This window comes from Vanessa tameamea, chromosome 15 (genome assembly GCF_037043105.1).
Source record: "Vanessa tameamea isolate UH-Manoa-2023 chromosome 15, ilVanTame1 primary haplotype, whole genome shotgun sequence".
NCBI classification, from domain to species: domain Eukaryota; kingdom Metazoa; phylum Arthropoda; class Insecta; order Lepidoptera; family Nymphalidae; genus Vanessa; species Vanessa tameamea.
The window spans coordinates 2,362,007-2,378,834 of NC_087323.1; the positions used below are offsets into that span (position 1 = coordinate 2,362,007).

The 16,828-nt window shown below is 32.6% G+C and overlaps 1 protein-coding gene across 2 annotated transcripts in view; it reads left to right on the top strand.

Moving 5' to 3' along the window:
• Positions 1–16,619, top strand: part of LOC113396540 (ammonium transporter Rh type B) — a 217,764-nt gene extending 201,145 nt beyond the window's left edge. For both annotated transcript variants that reach the window (XM_064217121.1, XM_026634516.2), the window contains exons 4-10: positions 3,030–3,172; positions 3,696–3,864; positions 4,255–4,367; positions 4,951–5,145; positions 5,319–5,480; positions 6,616–6,712; positions 16,401–16,619. In XM_064217121.1, the coding sequence (XP_064073191.1) occupies positions 3,030–3,172; positions 3,696–3,864; positions 4,255–4,367; positions 4,951–5,145; positions 5,319–5,480; positions 6,616–6,712; positions 16,401–16,483 (962 nt within the window). In that variant the 3' untranslated portion in view covers positions 16,484–16,619. The remainder of the gene's footprint in view (positions 1–3,029; positions 3,173–3,695; positions 3,865–4,254; positions 4,368–4,950; positions 5,146–5,318; positions 5,481–6,615; positions 6,713–16,400) is intronic.
• Positions 16,620–16,828: the final 209 nt, after the last annotated feature.

Below are 16,828 nucleotides of genomic sequence, written 5' to 3' on the forward strand. Positions count from 1 at the left end.
GGCGCGTGCGATGGGTTTCACACGCGCGGTGAGTCTCAATCTGTTGAACGTCGCTGCGTCCTCGGGTCCCACATGAATTTTAGCAGACGCAATAAACGTATCAAATTATCAACTAGGAACTCAATTGAAATCTCTTCGCCTCCTAATCTGGCATACATATTATAAAATTTCATTGCCGAAATTCAGTTTTATGCTTATATTTTATGATGAAAAAAATTACATTAAGTTAATTTTTTATATATATAATATACCTATGTATTATGGAAACTTCGTATTATATATAATTACATATGAAATCCTATTAGATTTGATGGTGACAAATTTCTATACATATAATAAAATTGGAGTGTCTGTTTGTAATATTAAAATAACCGCGTTTTACTAAATGCATTTGTAACACGGTACACATACCTAAAAAACATTTTTTACAATTTTTGTATGTCTGTCTGTCTGTTTGTTCCGGCTAATCTCTGGAACGGCTGGGCCGATTTTGACGGGACTTTCACTGGCAGATAGCTGATGTAATAAGGAGTAACTTAGGCTACTTTTATTTTAGAATTATATGTAAAATAATAATAAAGTCGTAGGCACAGCTAATATCACATAAAAACGTTTTTTTTCTAGAGTTTATACTAGCTGGTATAATAAGACTTATAATTTTTATTATTACTGTTCGTAATGGTTATAGCGAAAAATAGGGAACAATATCATATAATAGCTATCATTACGACAAAATATCTTCGTAAACGATATGAAGTACGCATAAAACCACTCCTTCAGTAAATATTACTCTTTGGGAGTCAGTTATAATAAAGCTCGTAGCAATCTTCGTAGCAATTTTTCAACTCGTACCGCAGTCTTTTGATGGTAATGTAGTCATATATAATATATATGTACCTTTATATATTTCAGTATGTAAATTTCGTATAAAGTCAGTCCATCTTTATATCATAATCCTATTATACGTATACTTGTACGTGCATCTTTTTTATATGAATACTTGTTAATTATAGAACATATTTAACTATATTTTACCATGCCTCTATAAACGATTCTTAAATTAAGTTTGATTTGTGTTGATATGTTTGACTTATAAGATGTTGTTTTTGGGTTCGGATTAAAAAAATACGTTTTTCTATCTTGTAAATGAGAAGAGGAAGAATAACACGTCAAGTCGTTCGTCCTTCATCTTATCGTATTTGCTCCCGACGTCGGCCTACTACTAATGTATAGTTCATAAAAAAAGATTAATGTCGCATCGTATATCACTTGTATTTTTTAAGATAAAGTTTGTTGGACGAGCAAAATGTCCAACGGATAGTAAGTGTTCACTACGGCCCATAGACATTAGTGCTGTAAGAAATATTAACTATTCCTTAGATCACCAACCTCTTGCGTCTGTAGTTACACTGGCTCACTCATCCTTCAAACCCGAACGTAGCAATATTGGGTGATGTTGTTTGGTGGTAGAATAATGTGCACATGTTCATTATACTTCTTCTGCGCAGAAGGCTAGTCGCCTGTTGTGATTATCATTATAATTTTATACCTGTGCAACTATAAATAAGGATCGCATTTGGGTTGGTAAAGTGAAATGGCAGAGTTCGTCACATAAGGAAAAAGCGTTATGCCGGAGGGGACAATCTCAGTCTCAGTCTTTGAAAAGACGTTAAAGAATTTACATAATATAATTTAAAGTATTTTTTGTTATTGTTTTAATTCACACGGGATTTTTATAACAATTTTATATAAACGTCATGTAATTGTACTCAAACATTGTTAATTTATTTATATTGTGTCTACTATTTAATTCAAACCGGGTTTCTTACGACACCTCTCGTTTTTTTTCCTATACTGACTTATGAAGACATTATTGGTTTATCTTAATTACTCATACAAAATACAAAGATAAGCGTAGAAACAAAAATATATTGAAAACTGTACCTTAATTTCCAATATATTTACAAACAAAACATGAAGAATCACCCTAACGTTATAAAGATAATGTTTCTAATAATATATTTTTTTAATTAAAAAAAAACAATTTCCTTTGAAAATGTCTGCTTAGAAAGAATCCTTTGTATTATAAATTAGCTATTAAAATAAGAGCTATGTTGGATCTAGGGAAGAGCTGAAGATTTTTATGTACTCTAAGTTCGTATTTTTAGTAAATTAAAATGAGTAAATGTTTATTTCACTGAATAGTTAAAGTAATCTGCAACTTAAGATACTTCTCAAGTTAGTTGTAGCGTACTCGGAATAGATTGTTTTGTTGCTGTAAATCCTGTCTTTATTTATGGACTACAGCTTACATTCCTATAATACTTAATCCTGAACGTACTTTATGTCAATTCCTTTTTTAAATTGTTTTATCGAATAAAGATTCTTTGCCGGAAATATTACACAACACTACAATGCGTATAAATAAGTAGGTTTTTTCAATAGGTTAGGACTTTTTTAAATCGTTTTTACCTTAAGACTGTGAAATGTAAGATTTACTAATTTGATATGATACTGAACGCTCATTGGTGGCTGCGTAATCGTCATGTCATCGACCAATCACCGTTCAGATTAAAATTATTATAATTTGACTTTTTTCAATCTTTAAGAAAGAGTAGAGACAAAAAAAAGATCTATTGCATTATATTATTCTTAATCTTAAACTGAATAAAAGTATGAGGCGGAGCTACTAATTATAAAAAATAAATGGGATTTTATTTATTAAATAAAACACGAACTGCCGAATTGGTTATATGTTATTTTTGATAGTTATTTCCTCATCATAATATTATACTATTTCACCTATAATAATAACAAAATAGATAATAATAACTACTGTATAAATATATATCTTTTATAGTGCAGTTTTGCAAAACGACAAATCAAGTTTCTTTAAAATTATAAACAATAATTTTAACTCTAACTATTATTTCTCAAAAATGCTAATCAGATTATGTCCTTTATATGCAAAAAAGAGATTTTAATTTTTAATAAGCTTAAGTAGTTTTAATTAACGGTTTTGTTCACAGAGGCGGATATAATGTCGGCAACAGTGCTTATAACTTTTGGAGCAGTTCTGGGTCTAGCGAGTGGATTACAATTATTGTTCATTGCTATCGTCGAAGTTGCTGTCGCTTGCCTTAACTTCTGGCTAGTTGCTGATATATTCAAGGTACATTTGATTATTAAGAACTGATTTTTCTCAATCAGAAGTTATTAAAGTAAAGACAATTATTTCGTCTCGATGGCTTTTAAAATTAATAGTTAATTCTCAGCCAACCCTAGATACTAGTCGTTCTAATAGGTTGTTTTTCTGTAAATTATGCAGTCTCAGGTTCGAATTTCCGGGCAGGACTATCGACAAAAAAGCTATTAGGTTTACTTGCCTATATATTTTTGATAGCCCTAGGCCGCTAAACAAGTAAAGCAGATGTTCATTCCCTTGATTTCTTTCTGCTTGGGTAAGATTGACATTCCATCGGCCTATGAATAGAGGGAACTAATATAGAAATACTCCTTTTTTTGGACACTATCATATTCTTAGGGCTATTTACCGTTTTATCTTTAGCGTTTGTGTTGAAGATAAATATTATTATGAAAGAAAATTACTTTAAAGCGAATTTATCGTATTTACTATATATTTATTTATTGGTTACTATTCAGATCATAATTAGTAATATAATTCTAAATTACAGGTAGCTGATGTAGGTGGATCAATAGCTATCCACGCATTTGGAGCATATTTCGGCTTAGGAGTAAGTTGGGCCTTGCGTTCTAGGAAAACTAAATCTGATCCTGCAACCACAACTCCAACGGTGGATTTAGGCGGACCAAGTTATAATTCGGATGTAACAGCTATGATAGGTATAAAATATGAGATCATTATATAATTAATGATGTCTAGTTCAATTTATTACAATATTTGCAAGTGCTGTATATGATTTAGTAGACTTTAGAGATTTGTGTTTCATTACTAACTAACCAAATTATTTGTAATAAAATCCTACCTGGTGGTATGTTAAATATTTCTATTGTGCCTAGAACTATATTCGATGATTACTTTTAAAAAATAAGGTGAAATATAATTGATTAAAAGTGCATTGAAATCACAAGTAACATCAATAATACTATTATATTTAGTATAAAACTATACAATATTTACAATTCCTAAAAATTTTCCGTCAAATATTACGCAGTGAAATAAAATAGATCACGAAAATATTATGTTAACGTGAGAATTTTATATATTTTTAGGTTCAATATTTTTGTGGATTTATTGGCCATCGTTTAATTCTGGTTTGACAAACTCCAACAGTGAATATCAAAGGGCTGTTATCAATACTTATTTGTCTCTTGCTGCGGCAACTGTAAGTAATTTATATTTGTTTAATTTTTATAATTGACAAACTTATAATTCCGTATATCCTTAACGTCAAAGTAAAATTCATACAAAGTTACCTCTCCCATTTGAAGAGATCTAAGTGATATTTGTATCATCCGTAGAGATGTTTTTGGAGATGAATTTAAACTTTAAAGAGATGTTCTTAAAGTTGAAATCTTAGAGTTAATAGTTTTATCTGTTCACGGAGTCGGTAAGGACAACATATTTTGTAAATATAGATTTGTTTGAAACTCTACAAGAATTTAAGCCAAATAAATTCAAGCTAATTAAGTTAAGTCAATGCAAACTAAGATAAAACCAGTAACCGGAAGTGGAGAAGCATAGCATGAGAAGATTAATGGGACTTTCTGTCAAAAATATAATCTACTGAATATAAACCCACCCATACATAAAACTTAACCATAAATTCTGGGTTAATACCCGGACAAGACACGTTGAGTTCTTATGTACTTAATTTTTTATTAATAATTCATCTCGCGCCCGGTGAAGTCAATCACCGTAAGAAAAGCATGTATCGAGGAGTCATGGAATAACGATTTTTTTTTTAGGTAACAACATTCGTAATGTCTTCGGTAGTCAGCAAACATCATGGTAAACTCGATATGGTTCACGTACAAAACTCGACTCTAGCGGGCGGTGTCGCGGTTGGGTCGGTGTGTAATATGCATATCGGTGCGGGCGGAGCCATCGCTATCGGCATCGGCGCTGGTTTGCTAAGTGTATTGGGATATAGATACCTGACGGTGAGTATTATTATTAATTAGTCTTCAATCGCGTCTTTGTTTTGGGGAATATTTACCGTCTATTATTCTACTTTTGATTTTTTAATCTGGAAAATATTATCAGACTGTCTTCAAAAATAGTGGTATTGAGTGTTTTAAATTCTTATATATTATGTGAAATTATTTTATTGTAGCCTCTCTTGACAAAGTTGAATGTACCTGACACGTGCGGTGTGAATAATCTCCATGGCATGCCAGGTATCTACTCTGGTTTATTGACAGTATTGTTCGCTGCACTTGCAACCAAAGAAGAGTATGGAACCGATCTGTTTGGCGTCTTTAGTGCTATGGATGATGTAAGTAACATTTGAAAACTAAACGATTATGGACATAATGACAAATTGAATTGTTACGTTATTTCTTTATGGAGTACGTGTCAGGCTGCCTGTCTGCTTAGGCTTATAGTTGTGAAATCATTATAGCCAGCCAGAATAAATATTCCTAATACGAGTAACTATGGCTGTTAATATATATAATGAATAGTTAAACCTCATTAGCGGTTCGGAGCCGTTAGCACACGAATGCTATCCGTACAAGGTTGCTTTTTGTTTTTCTGTAAAAAATCTTCTTAATAAATCCAATTTTATATTTTTGGAACTAATATCGTATTATATTTAATTAAATGAATACAAATTCTTCCTCAGATTATTTTGTTTCACATTATATAACGTTTACCAATAAATTAATGAAATATATTGTTTGTTAGTACCCAAATAAATTGGAAACAATCAATAAATTATTCTAATGAAAAAAAAAAATCTTACGAATACGGTAAAATGTAAAATGGCACTGTAAAAATTTTCCACACTATCAATCATATGGAACATTTTAAAAGAAAAAGGCAGCAATAGGAAGCACTTTAAAGAGTTAAATATTTAACGCGATGGTATCGTGACAAATAGGTTAAAATCAGCGGCTCGTAATTAAATCTTGTTTTGTTGAATTAAATCTAGATGATGTCTTCCTAATTTCTTCTATTGGTGATATTTTCAAGAGTCACTAGCCAACTCCACAGCAATTGTTATAGAGCATAAGAGCGTGAATAACTCGCATTCTGTATTCCCTTACTTTTATTATCCAATAGGATAATTCGGATACAGCGAATTAATGTGATTTCCGAAGTAGGAACATTACCAAGCCGTCAATTTATTGGCAATTTACATCAAAACCCAATAACTTTTAAATAGCCTGATCTTGGACTTTAACACTGAACCTCAAAACCCGTAGCTTACAAGTGAGCCACTGGACCAAGGCGACAGTGTCAGTCAAAGTTAAACTGATAAACCCTAACACGTGTTGAACTTTTTCAACAATAAACACAGTAACGACAAGGCTGTTAATAATAATTCTACGTGGAAATGTTAATGCGTTTCTGAAATCTCGACCCTTGGGATTATTATATTATATATATTGTATAATTACTACTCACAGAAAGGGCTTGGCAGAACAGCAGCAAGCCAAGCGCTGTACCAGTTTTTCGCTTTACTGGTCACAATTGTTGTTTCAAGCGCTGGTGGGATTATAACCGGTAAGTTCGCCATAATTATCATCTACTATAACATAATATGTATTCGTTACTTATATATATACATAAACATAATCAGCCTGTAAATTTCCCACTGCTGGGCCAAGGCCTCCTCTCCCGTTGAGGAGAAGGTATGGAGCATATTCCACCACGCTGCTCCAATGCGGGTTGGTGGAATACACATGTGGCAGAATTTCGTTGAAATTAGACACATGCAGGTTTCCTCACGATGTTTTCCTTCACCGCCGAGCACGAGATGAATTATAAACACAAATTAAGCACATGAAAATTCAGTGGTGCCTGCCTGGGTTTGAACCCGAAATCATCGGTTAAGATGCACGCGTTCTAACCACTGGGCCATCTCGGCTCTACTTATATATAATGTTCTGTTTTAAATTATTTTTAATATGAAATGATTAAAAAATCAAAATAGCCAAATATCCCCACTCTACGGTGATCTATCTAGACATCAAAGAAGAAGATTTAGAAGAATATTTTTTTCTATAAAATGATCTTTATATATTTCTTAGTATCAATGTTTGTATCATAAATATATTTTTCTCTTGCCATTAAATTACATACTTAAAAGTCAGTATTATTAACCGTGTAAAACCATTATTACTTGTTAAAGAAGGTTGTGACTTTAATAACTAATTCGCCTGTTGATCGTTGTCGCGTAAGTTTTCGAGTACGCGTTCTATAAATCTTCAATCGTCTAAATGTAAAAATAATTAAATATCGAACACTCAAAACAAAGCAAAGCACCGACTCGTAATTCAGAATCAATAATCTTACTAAGCGACGAAGTTTGTTGTTGTTATTTACACAGATGTGGCCGTAGCTTTACAGATGAGTTTCGTCACGGGTACTTTATTCACTTGTCGCACGGGTACTCGATTCCTTTCCAAATAGTCATGTGTTTAGGGAGTACTTAGAGATATTCACGTGGGACCAGAGATCGTTTTTCGGTAGCATACACCATCCACATACACAGTATACATACGTATACAGAGGCCTTATTCATAATATTGGTGAAAAATAATATTCCATTACTATTTACTCAGAAAAACATCTTTAAAAAAGATATTTAAACCAAAACACAATGAATATATTATATATATCTATACTAATATATAAAGCGGAAGAGTTTGTTTGTTTGTTTGTTTGTTTAAACGCGCTAATCTCAGGAACTACTGGTCCGATTTGAAAAATTCTTTTTTTGTTGAATAGTCCAATTATAGAGGAAGGCTTTAGGCTATATAACATTACGCTGCGACCAATAGGAGCGCAGCGACAGTGAGAAATGTTGCAAAAACGGGGAAAATTATTCACATTTATGGACTTTCGATGCGTGCGCAGCATAAACGTTTTAAGTTACTCAAAAAATGTGTATGACAGATATATTCCTCTTTTAATAATAAAAAAAAAGTCCGTGACACTATATGTCTATTTGTTAAGAGTGTGCTAGCAGGCGGGGCGCGGCGGCGGCTGAGGGGGAGGCGGGTCAGCCCCGCCGCCGCGCTCGCCACTCTCACCCGCGGGTGTAGTTCTGCGAAGTAGCAATGCACATAACGACTTAAAAAAATTAACATTCTTAATAGTTAAATTATTTATCAAAATTAGGTTTTGTTATCAGCTTATTTGCTCATTATTTTTTATCGTTTAAAATCGGTTACATTTAAATCATAATATGCTGTAATTTTAACTTACGATATAAGATAAAATTTCAATGAACATTCCTTCGTACTTTGCAAGTAAACAATTCAAACGTTTCACGGTATAAATAAGGTATAAAAATTACATTACACACGTAAAAAAGTTCAAAATGGCGAGCGATACTTTCACCGATGCAGATTAATCATCACTGAGAAAATAAATTATGCAAATAAGCAAATAGGTGAATATCGTTTAAAATGACTACACAAATAAATTAGTAGTTCAATATTTCAAGTAATTTCTATTACGTTCAAGCATATTCAACACGGTTGTACTATAATCACCTTATGAAATAATAACACCAAAGGAGAAACAATCTAAACTTCTTATTATTCGGTTTGTTTATCTTATTACGTTTAAGTTAATATTGTTTGTTTTCAACCGACTTCAAAAAGGAGGAGGTTATCAATTCGTCTGTATTTTTTTTTTTTTATATGTCTGTTACCTCATAACTTTTCACTGGATTTTGATAATTTTTTTTGTGTTTGAAAGGTAGTGTAGAAAGTAAAGTAATTATGTATGTGCGCGATAAATAGGTGAATAACTCAGAATTGTGCCAACCAATTTTAATGATTCTTTTTTTATTATAAAGGATATACTTCAAGGGTACTATGGTGAAAGTTTGGTAAGGTTCTGAGCATAGGATCCATGACAAAGTAACGGTACGGAAGGGAACGGAACAATTCTAAGGAGCGCGTTAGCGATACTCGGCCGAATCTTTTAGAAACAAAAATTTTGACAAAAAAAAACCGACTTCAAAAGAGAAAAAAAATAATATGCTCTAAAAAGTAAAAAATAATTGCTTATTATTCTACAACTTAATAATCAAGTAACTTATTCTACTTACCAATATGTAGGTACGTTCTGTGTTTCCACGCAAGGAGATAAGTATGTACCTACCCACTTTAAATCTAACTTAACACAAACCTATGAATAACAAACAATGATCACAATATTTTTTAGATTTATACTATGTAAAATGAAATTAAAAATATTTAGACTATTTAAAAGTCAGCAAAGTTATTACGATAATATATTATAGTTAAAATTATTGTTATTTTTGGAGGCGTTGTCAGCCAAGGTAGGTTTGTAAATATATGATATACTCCAAATTTGTAAATCTGGTCTATCGATAAATACACTTCTTCTTGATGTTTTTTTAAACCCTATACGTACATAGTGGTCCTATATAATGACAGAAAATTGGAATCAAAATTGAGTGTTTAAGCAAACGTGTCTACCGTCAGGTATTACAATTCATGAACTTTTCTCCTAATCCAAGATAAAGAAAAGTCATTCAGATTTTTTATTACATTTCCTGTTGAACGTTTTGTTTGTTTTGGCAGAGTATGAATTTTGTTTGTGATTTATTTATTTACAATTGACTTTTTCTTTTGTCTTACATCCAGATGTCGATACACCTGCATCGAATTGTTAACAAAAAAAATATTCGCAATCGTACACTATTGTACAATATTTCTTTTATGTTTAAGAAAAGGGTTGTCATAATTGACCGTATAACAATAAGCAATAAAAACACAGATGTTGGTAATTTATTTAGACAAACTTTACCGGTAATTTTAAGAGGAACTAGAGCAGACATTGTAAGGTCTTGCCTTAAAAGTTCACCGTTATGGAAATTTGTCCATACCTTAAAACTATCTACGAATATGAGAGCACATTTGGGGGGAGGAAGTACAAATTTTCCTTCAAAGTTACTTTTAATAGGAGATGGAAAAGTACCTCATTCTGAAAATAAAATTGAAATTGATCGCGATTTAGGAGAAAAAGTGACTAGCATAAAGGATTTAATATCAAAAGTTTACCCTAATATCGTCGAAATAGAAAATAAAGATTACCAATGGATGTGTCAAAGGGCAATATTGGCGGCGAGAAATAGTAGCGTTGACGAAATTAACGACCTAATTTTAACCAAACTTCCAGGCGATATAACTACCTACACATCTATTGATAATGTAATGGATCAAGAAGATGCTGTCCATTACCCACAAGAGTTTCTCAATTCTTTAAACCCGAGCGGCCTTCCACCACATTCCCTGAAGTTAAAAATAGGTGCTGCGATAATTTTACTCAGAAATCTTAAACCACCAAATTTATGTAACGGGACCCGCCTTCAAGTAAAATTCCTTCGCAATAACGTGATCGTTGCAACAGTTTTGACTGGTCCGGCAGTTGGTCAAACAGTGCTTATACCTCGCATCCCAATGATTCCAAATGATTTACCTTTTAATTTTAAAAGAATTCAATTTCCCATTAAGTTATCTTTTGCCGTAACCATTAATAAATCACAGGGCCAAACATTTAAACACGTAGGAATCGATTTACGTCAAGACTGCTTTTCACACGGCCAACTATATGTCGCGTTGTCAAGATCGGGTTGCGGGCAAAATCAGTATGTTCTTCTACCACAAGAAAATAAAACTAAAAATATAATCTACGCTAAAGTACTGTAAAACATATTATTAAATCTTATTGACGATTATAATAACAAATACCAACGTGAGCAATCAAACGATAATCATGATAGTGTTTCCGACAACTACGCGAACGAAGTCGCGGGCACAGCTAGTATAATATATTTGTTATATACATTTCAAACTTATTAATGTGTTTCTATTATCAGATATAATGAAAACCAGTTCAAAGATTCTGTGATGATAAAATATATCAATTAGACTGCAGGCATTCAGCTTACGTCGTTCTTCTCCAGTCTTTCCAAAATAATTTGTTTACTTTTTATTGGTCACAACAGTTATTCCAAATTTGAATATATTTTTTAAATCGTATATCTCATCCTTGTCAAAAAGAACGTCATGTACGTCAGACTACCCGAATTAATAAATGTATTCAATACCATATTGATTATATTAGCAATTTATCGTAACTTATCTTAACGATTTATTCCGAAATTATATTACGTCCCAAGTTTAATACTTTATCAGGTATTACTGAAAAGAAATCCCTTAAAAAAAAAGAATCTGCTTTCTACATGTTAAATTACGTTCCATTTACACATGAACCCAAATATTTATGTGGCGGAGGCTTAATCAAGCGGCTCGTAAGGAATAAATTGATTTCAATGTGTATTGAGGGCACGTGATTACGAGAATAAACAGCGTTTTTTTATTGTAAACGAACTCCACTTTCTGGTATAAAAAAAACCATTTAAATAAATTATAGTATATTACGAGCGGGTTTCATTACCTATTGATAATCGCGGTTGAGATCATTCTATATTCTGTCTCTCTCCGCTCACTAGTAACTGGCACGCATTTGAATCTCGAAGCTGTGTTTGATTAATGAGATAGGGAAATGAACAAAGCACGCGGAACTGAACTGGATAATTATGAAAATTTAAATTCATATGAATCATTATAGCATATCAACACACGTCTGTTTGGCCATTTCATATTTCAAGCTTCGTGTTGATTCTTGATATGTACTAAAAACTATTTTTCCGAGTTTTCAACCCAGATAGTATGGATTCGTTTTATAAGCTATCGACTAACCAACGAGGTAGTTAAACTCACTACTACAATATAATATAATGCCTTAAAAATAGTAAAAAAAGAGTAAATGTTAATTTGTCCTACTTTTATGCAACGGAACATGTAATTCACGCGACTCTTTGTAATTTTTTTAAAGTATAGATATGCGGATAAACAAATGGGTCACCATGGATATGGTCACAGCCATCCATAGACTAATGCGGGTTGGTGGTACCCGCATTGGAGCAGCGTGGTGGAATATGCTCCAAACCTTCTCCTCAAAGGGCGAGGAGGCCTTAGCCCAGCAGTGGGACATTTACAGCCTGTTAATGTGTAAAAAAAAACCATAGACATTAGCGCTGTAAAAAATATTAACATTCCTTACTATTCCAATGACCCACCAACTTCAGGAATTAAGATGTATTGTCCCTTCTGTTTATAGTAACACTGAATTACTCACTTAAAAACCGGAACACAACAGTACTAAGTATAGTTGTTTAGTGGTAGAAAACCTGATAAATGGGTAGTACTTATCGAGACAATCTTGTAAAAAGCCCTACCACCTAGTAAGGACTTTTAGCAAGGAGACAGTTTATTTACTGAAGTACGATTGAGATATTACATTTCTACGTAATGGGCACTTTGTGCTAAAACTACTAATCGAATTTCAATGAAAATCGGGATGAGTAAATTTACCTAGGATTTTGTAAAATGAACGATCCCTGTTAAATTCTGCGAAGATTTCTCAGTCGTTGAAAACGGTCATATAAATAAAAAAAAATACAGGCACATTGCGACCGGGCGTTGTGAAATATTGAAATTGATATAACTAGTATTAAAATTCAATTATAATTAAAAATTATACAATAAATAGCAATGAGGTATATTATAGTATACGCGCCTCGTAACCACAAGGGGAAAAGACAGTAATAATAGTATCTTTAGGTGGTCACCACCGCGAATAGACATTGGCGCTAGTAGAAATATTAACCGCTCACCCTTCCAATCGAAACACAAAAATACCAAGTATTGCTGCTTGGTGGCAGAATATCTGATGAGTGGGTGAATGAGTGGTAAATAGTGGTAGTGGTGGTGGATGAGTGGTACCAACCCAGACGGGCCTGCACAAAACCCTACCACCAAGTAAATAGTGATATTCTGTCAGCTATAAATGTGAAATCCGATTTGAATTGATTTCCTTGTTATTAAATCCAACAATTTAGCATACATGAATGTAATAGAAATTGCAGTTAAAACGAAAGTGATTTAATTTTTTAAAGAATGTGTAAAAGATACTCGATATTTGACGCCCAACAAACCGAGCTTAGGGCCCATTCTCACTAAAATGGACCGTCTGTTTGCTGCCCATCAAAAGAGACGGGCAGTATAATTATCATGATCCTGTTCACATTAAGAAGGATTCGAGAAAGGAACTGTTCAGGGTTTTTAAACGGTCGTTTTGCCGTTGACAAGAGCCGTCTAAACACCCGGATTGGAAATAAGACGGCAAAGATGTATCCAAATGCACATCTTGAATCATAAAAAATCGTCCAAAGAGATCATTAAAAGAAATCATAGGAAGTATTTTCTTTTACGTGTTCTTCTTAAACAAGATTGACGACGATATCCCAGTGTAGCACCACCATTTCATATATGGAAATTCATCGTCTGAACGGATACTAATCAGAGCCAGTCGGTGCATGTGATAAAACTCACATCCGGCCACTGTCCTCAGTTTAAACAGACCGCTCTTAGCTGTTAGTAGCCTGCGTTACTCAGTAATAATGTAGATTGAAGTATTTCTCGAAATTACGCTTTTTACGCAGCAAGCGGAAGAAAATTTTATTTATTATTTAGTATTTATTGTAATACATTTTATTTTATTTATTTTATTTTCAATTACATATAAATTTCACCATCTAAATTATTATACAAAAACGTAACAAGCGACTTTCATATTTAAATTTTAATCGAACCAAAGATAACGGTAATGGCAATTTCGACGCTTTGTAAAGGTTTGGAATTTTGTAAAGAATCGCTTCTATTTAACGTTTTGCTATTGACCTTTGTATCAATTTACTCTGTTACACGGGAGGTTTCGGGAATCGAAACAAAAGCCTTTTAAAGCGAAGCCATTTATCCTTGTCCGTTTTATTATTGGGCACTTAAGACCCGAGTCATTGTTTAAAGAATTTAATAAAAATAATAAGTCAAGTGATCAATCTTCGTATTTGTAACGGGTTGTCAAAATTCGGCTTCTTAAGCTGTTTTTATAATAATCAAGTTAAAATTAATTGTTTTAGAAAAATGTCTTTTATTACAGATTTAATACTTTATCAATGTTTCTTTGAAATTTTATCTTTATTTAATTAATTCTTTAAAAATTTTTTAAATGTATACTTTGTATTGTAGATTTAATGGAAGTTAAATAATAATTAAAGCAAAGATAATGACATAAATTCGTTTCATGTTGTTGCTAATGAACATATTATCTTGGTAGTAGGGTGTTGGGCCAGTCCGTCTAGGTAGATACCACCAGGGGTTTAAATGTTTCAGTAGGTACCACCAACTCAACAGATATTCTGCCGCAAAACAGCAGTACTCAGTATTGCTGTGTTCCAGTTTTAAGGGTAAGTGAGCCAGTGTAACATGCATAAAGGAAATAACATCTCCATTCCCAAGGTTGGTGGTGCATTGGCGAAGTAAGGAATGGTTAATATTTCTTACAGCGCCATTATCCATGAGCGATACGCCAACCTATAACATAAAAAAATACCGGTAAATTTAAATTGGACCGAGTAACTATTGGAAATAATATTACAATTAATTATTCCTCAAACAAGATATGAGGTGAGTGAGGTCAGTGCGGTGAGCAATAAAAAGTACATATTCCCTTAGGTTTCAAAGTAATGATTCAAGGTCAAAGATTCACTATACATTACAAATGAGTAAATAAATCAATAAACACAAAAAATATTATATGTTTATTATTTTCAATAAAGTTTTTATTATATAAAAAAGTGTCGACGAAAGAAAACATTACAGGATACGTGTCACGTCTTATCACGTGACCCTTTCCTTTAACAAACCTCCTTTTGCTTGAGCTGTTCTGTAAACAGGATAAATGTTGCAATGTAACAATATTCAATAATGTATAAAAAGCGTCGAAAAGCGCAAAGTCCCTGTATTTTATTGTTACATTGTTCTGCTTATATATTACATAATCTACCTACAGATTAAGAGATCTCATCAGTCAGTGGTATTTCTCTTATATATACAAAATACATATAGATATACCAAAAGTCTTGTCAATTGGTTGAACGTTACAGATGTTGAAGGAAAAACAAAATTATTTGCCAACTTTCATAGGATCAGCCAAACGGTAAAGTCTGTTTATCTCAAACAGATACCAACATCGATTTTTATATACAAAACTAACTATCAGTCCCAGCTTCACACGGATAAAATAAAAATACAATAATACAACTTTTGGATTGAAGAACGAACAAAAAGAAAAATATTTATTTATTTTTTGGCTAGAAAAATCTAAATTCCTCATTTATTGATGAAAACCGCATTCAAATCCGTCGTGTAGTTTAAAATATCTAAACGTACAGACAGCATGAAGCGGCTTTATTTTATACTACGTAGAGATATCGTTTCGTAACTCCAGGATCGAGACCGTAGAACGAAAGTTATTTCGATACTTTTCTGACAATTGTTCCGAGATAACTCAATGTATCTAAAACGTTGTCTGAATAAAATATCCTTAGATCATTGCGTTACTGATAAACGACTCAGATTTGGAACGGGTTTACACGCTAGACGTTTTTTCTTTCTTTTAGTTGAGTTGATTTAACTGTATGCTATTTGTAGTATTAAAATAAAAAACGTAACAGTGGCATTTAAAAGCTCCGCTAAGGCTTTCTCGGTTTTTGAGGCTTGGAAATCATTCCACCTGTTCCGATGCAGATTAGAACTTGGAATACAAAATACATGTAGAAAATGTTCGCCCTACACATGCAGGTTCCTCAGGATATTTACCTTCGCCGCTGACAAATTAAGCACAGGAAAATTTCAAAGGTTATCCGTATAATAAACCTGCAATTTTCGCCTTCTTGTTCTTACCACTTCTGGTCACATTTAACTCATAATGTACTGCTTACTATCATTAATACACTATTTATCGGTAGATTATAATCTATCCAGCAAATATTATATTATTATATACTGCATACAAATTAACGAACACAGACATCCAATGTCTATTTTAATCGCAACGTATTATCTATGAAGTTATTCGAAATTATTCAAAATACTGACAGTAAAAGGAAAACTATAACATTAGTACGTACTACTCGTATTAGTCAAATATTTCGAACAAGATTCATAATTTAATTGCAGGACGTTGAATAAATATATATGTTTAAATACATTTCATATCGAAGTCGATTTAATTTTTCCAGGTCTTCTCGCTCGAGCTCCAGTACTGGAACCACTCAAGGACCACGAGAGGTACGACGATGAAATTAATTGGGAACTGCCTTAATTGAACTTGCCAGCACTTAACACGTCGTGTTTTCGTAAACTGTTTATTTAATTATATGTTAAAACTCAAACTAATGTTTAAAGCATTACTTCAAATAAGGAAAAAAACGTTTAATACATATTGTTTATTTTTTGTACGTTTTGTTTTATTTTCTTATGAATATTTGCTTTTATTTAATTCGAAATCACAAACCTATTATTACCGATTATATTGGGCTTATTTGAATTTATGAAAATCATTATTTTATTTGCCGAGCCGAGATGACCCAGTGGTTAGAAGCGTGCATCTTAACCGATGATTTCGGGTTCAAACCTAGGCAAGCACCACTGAATCCTCATGTGCTTA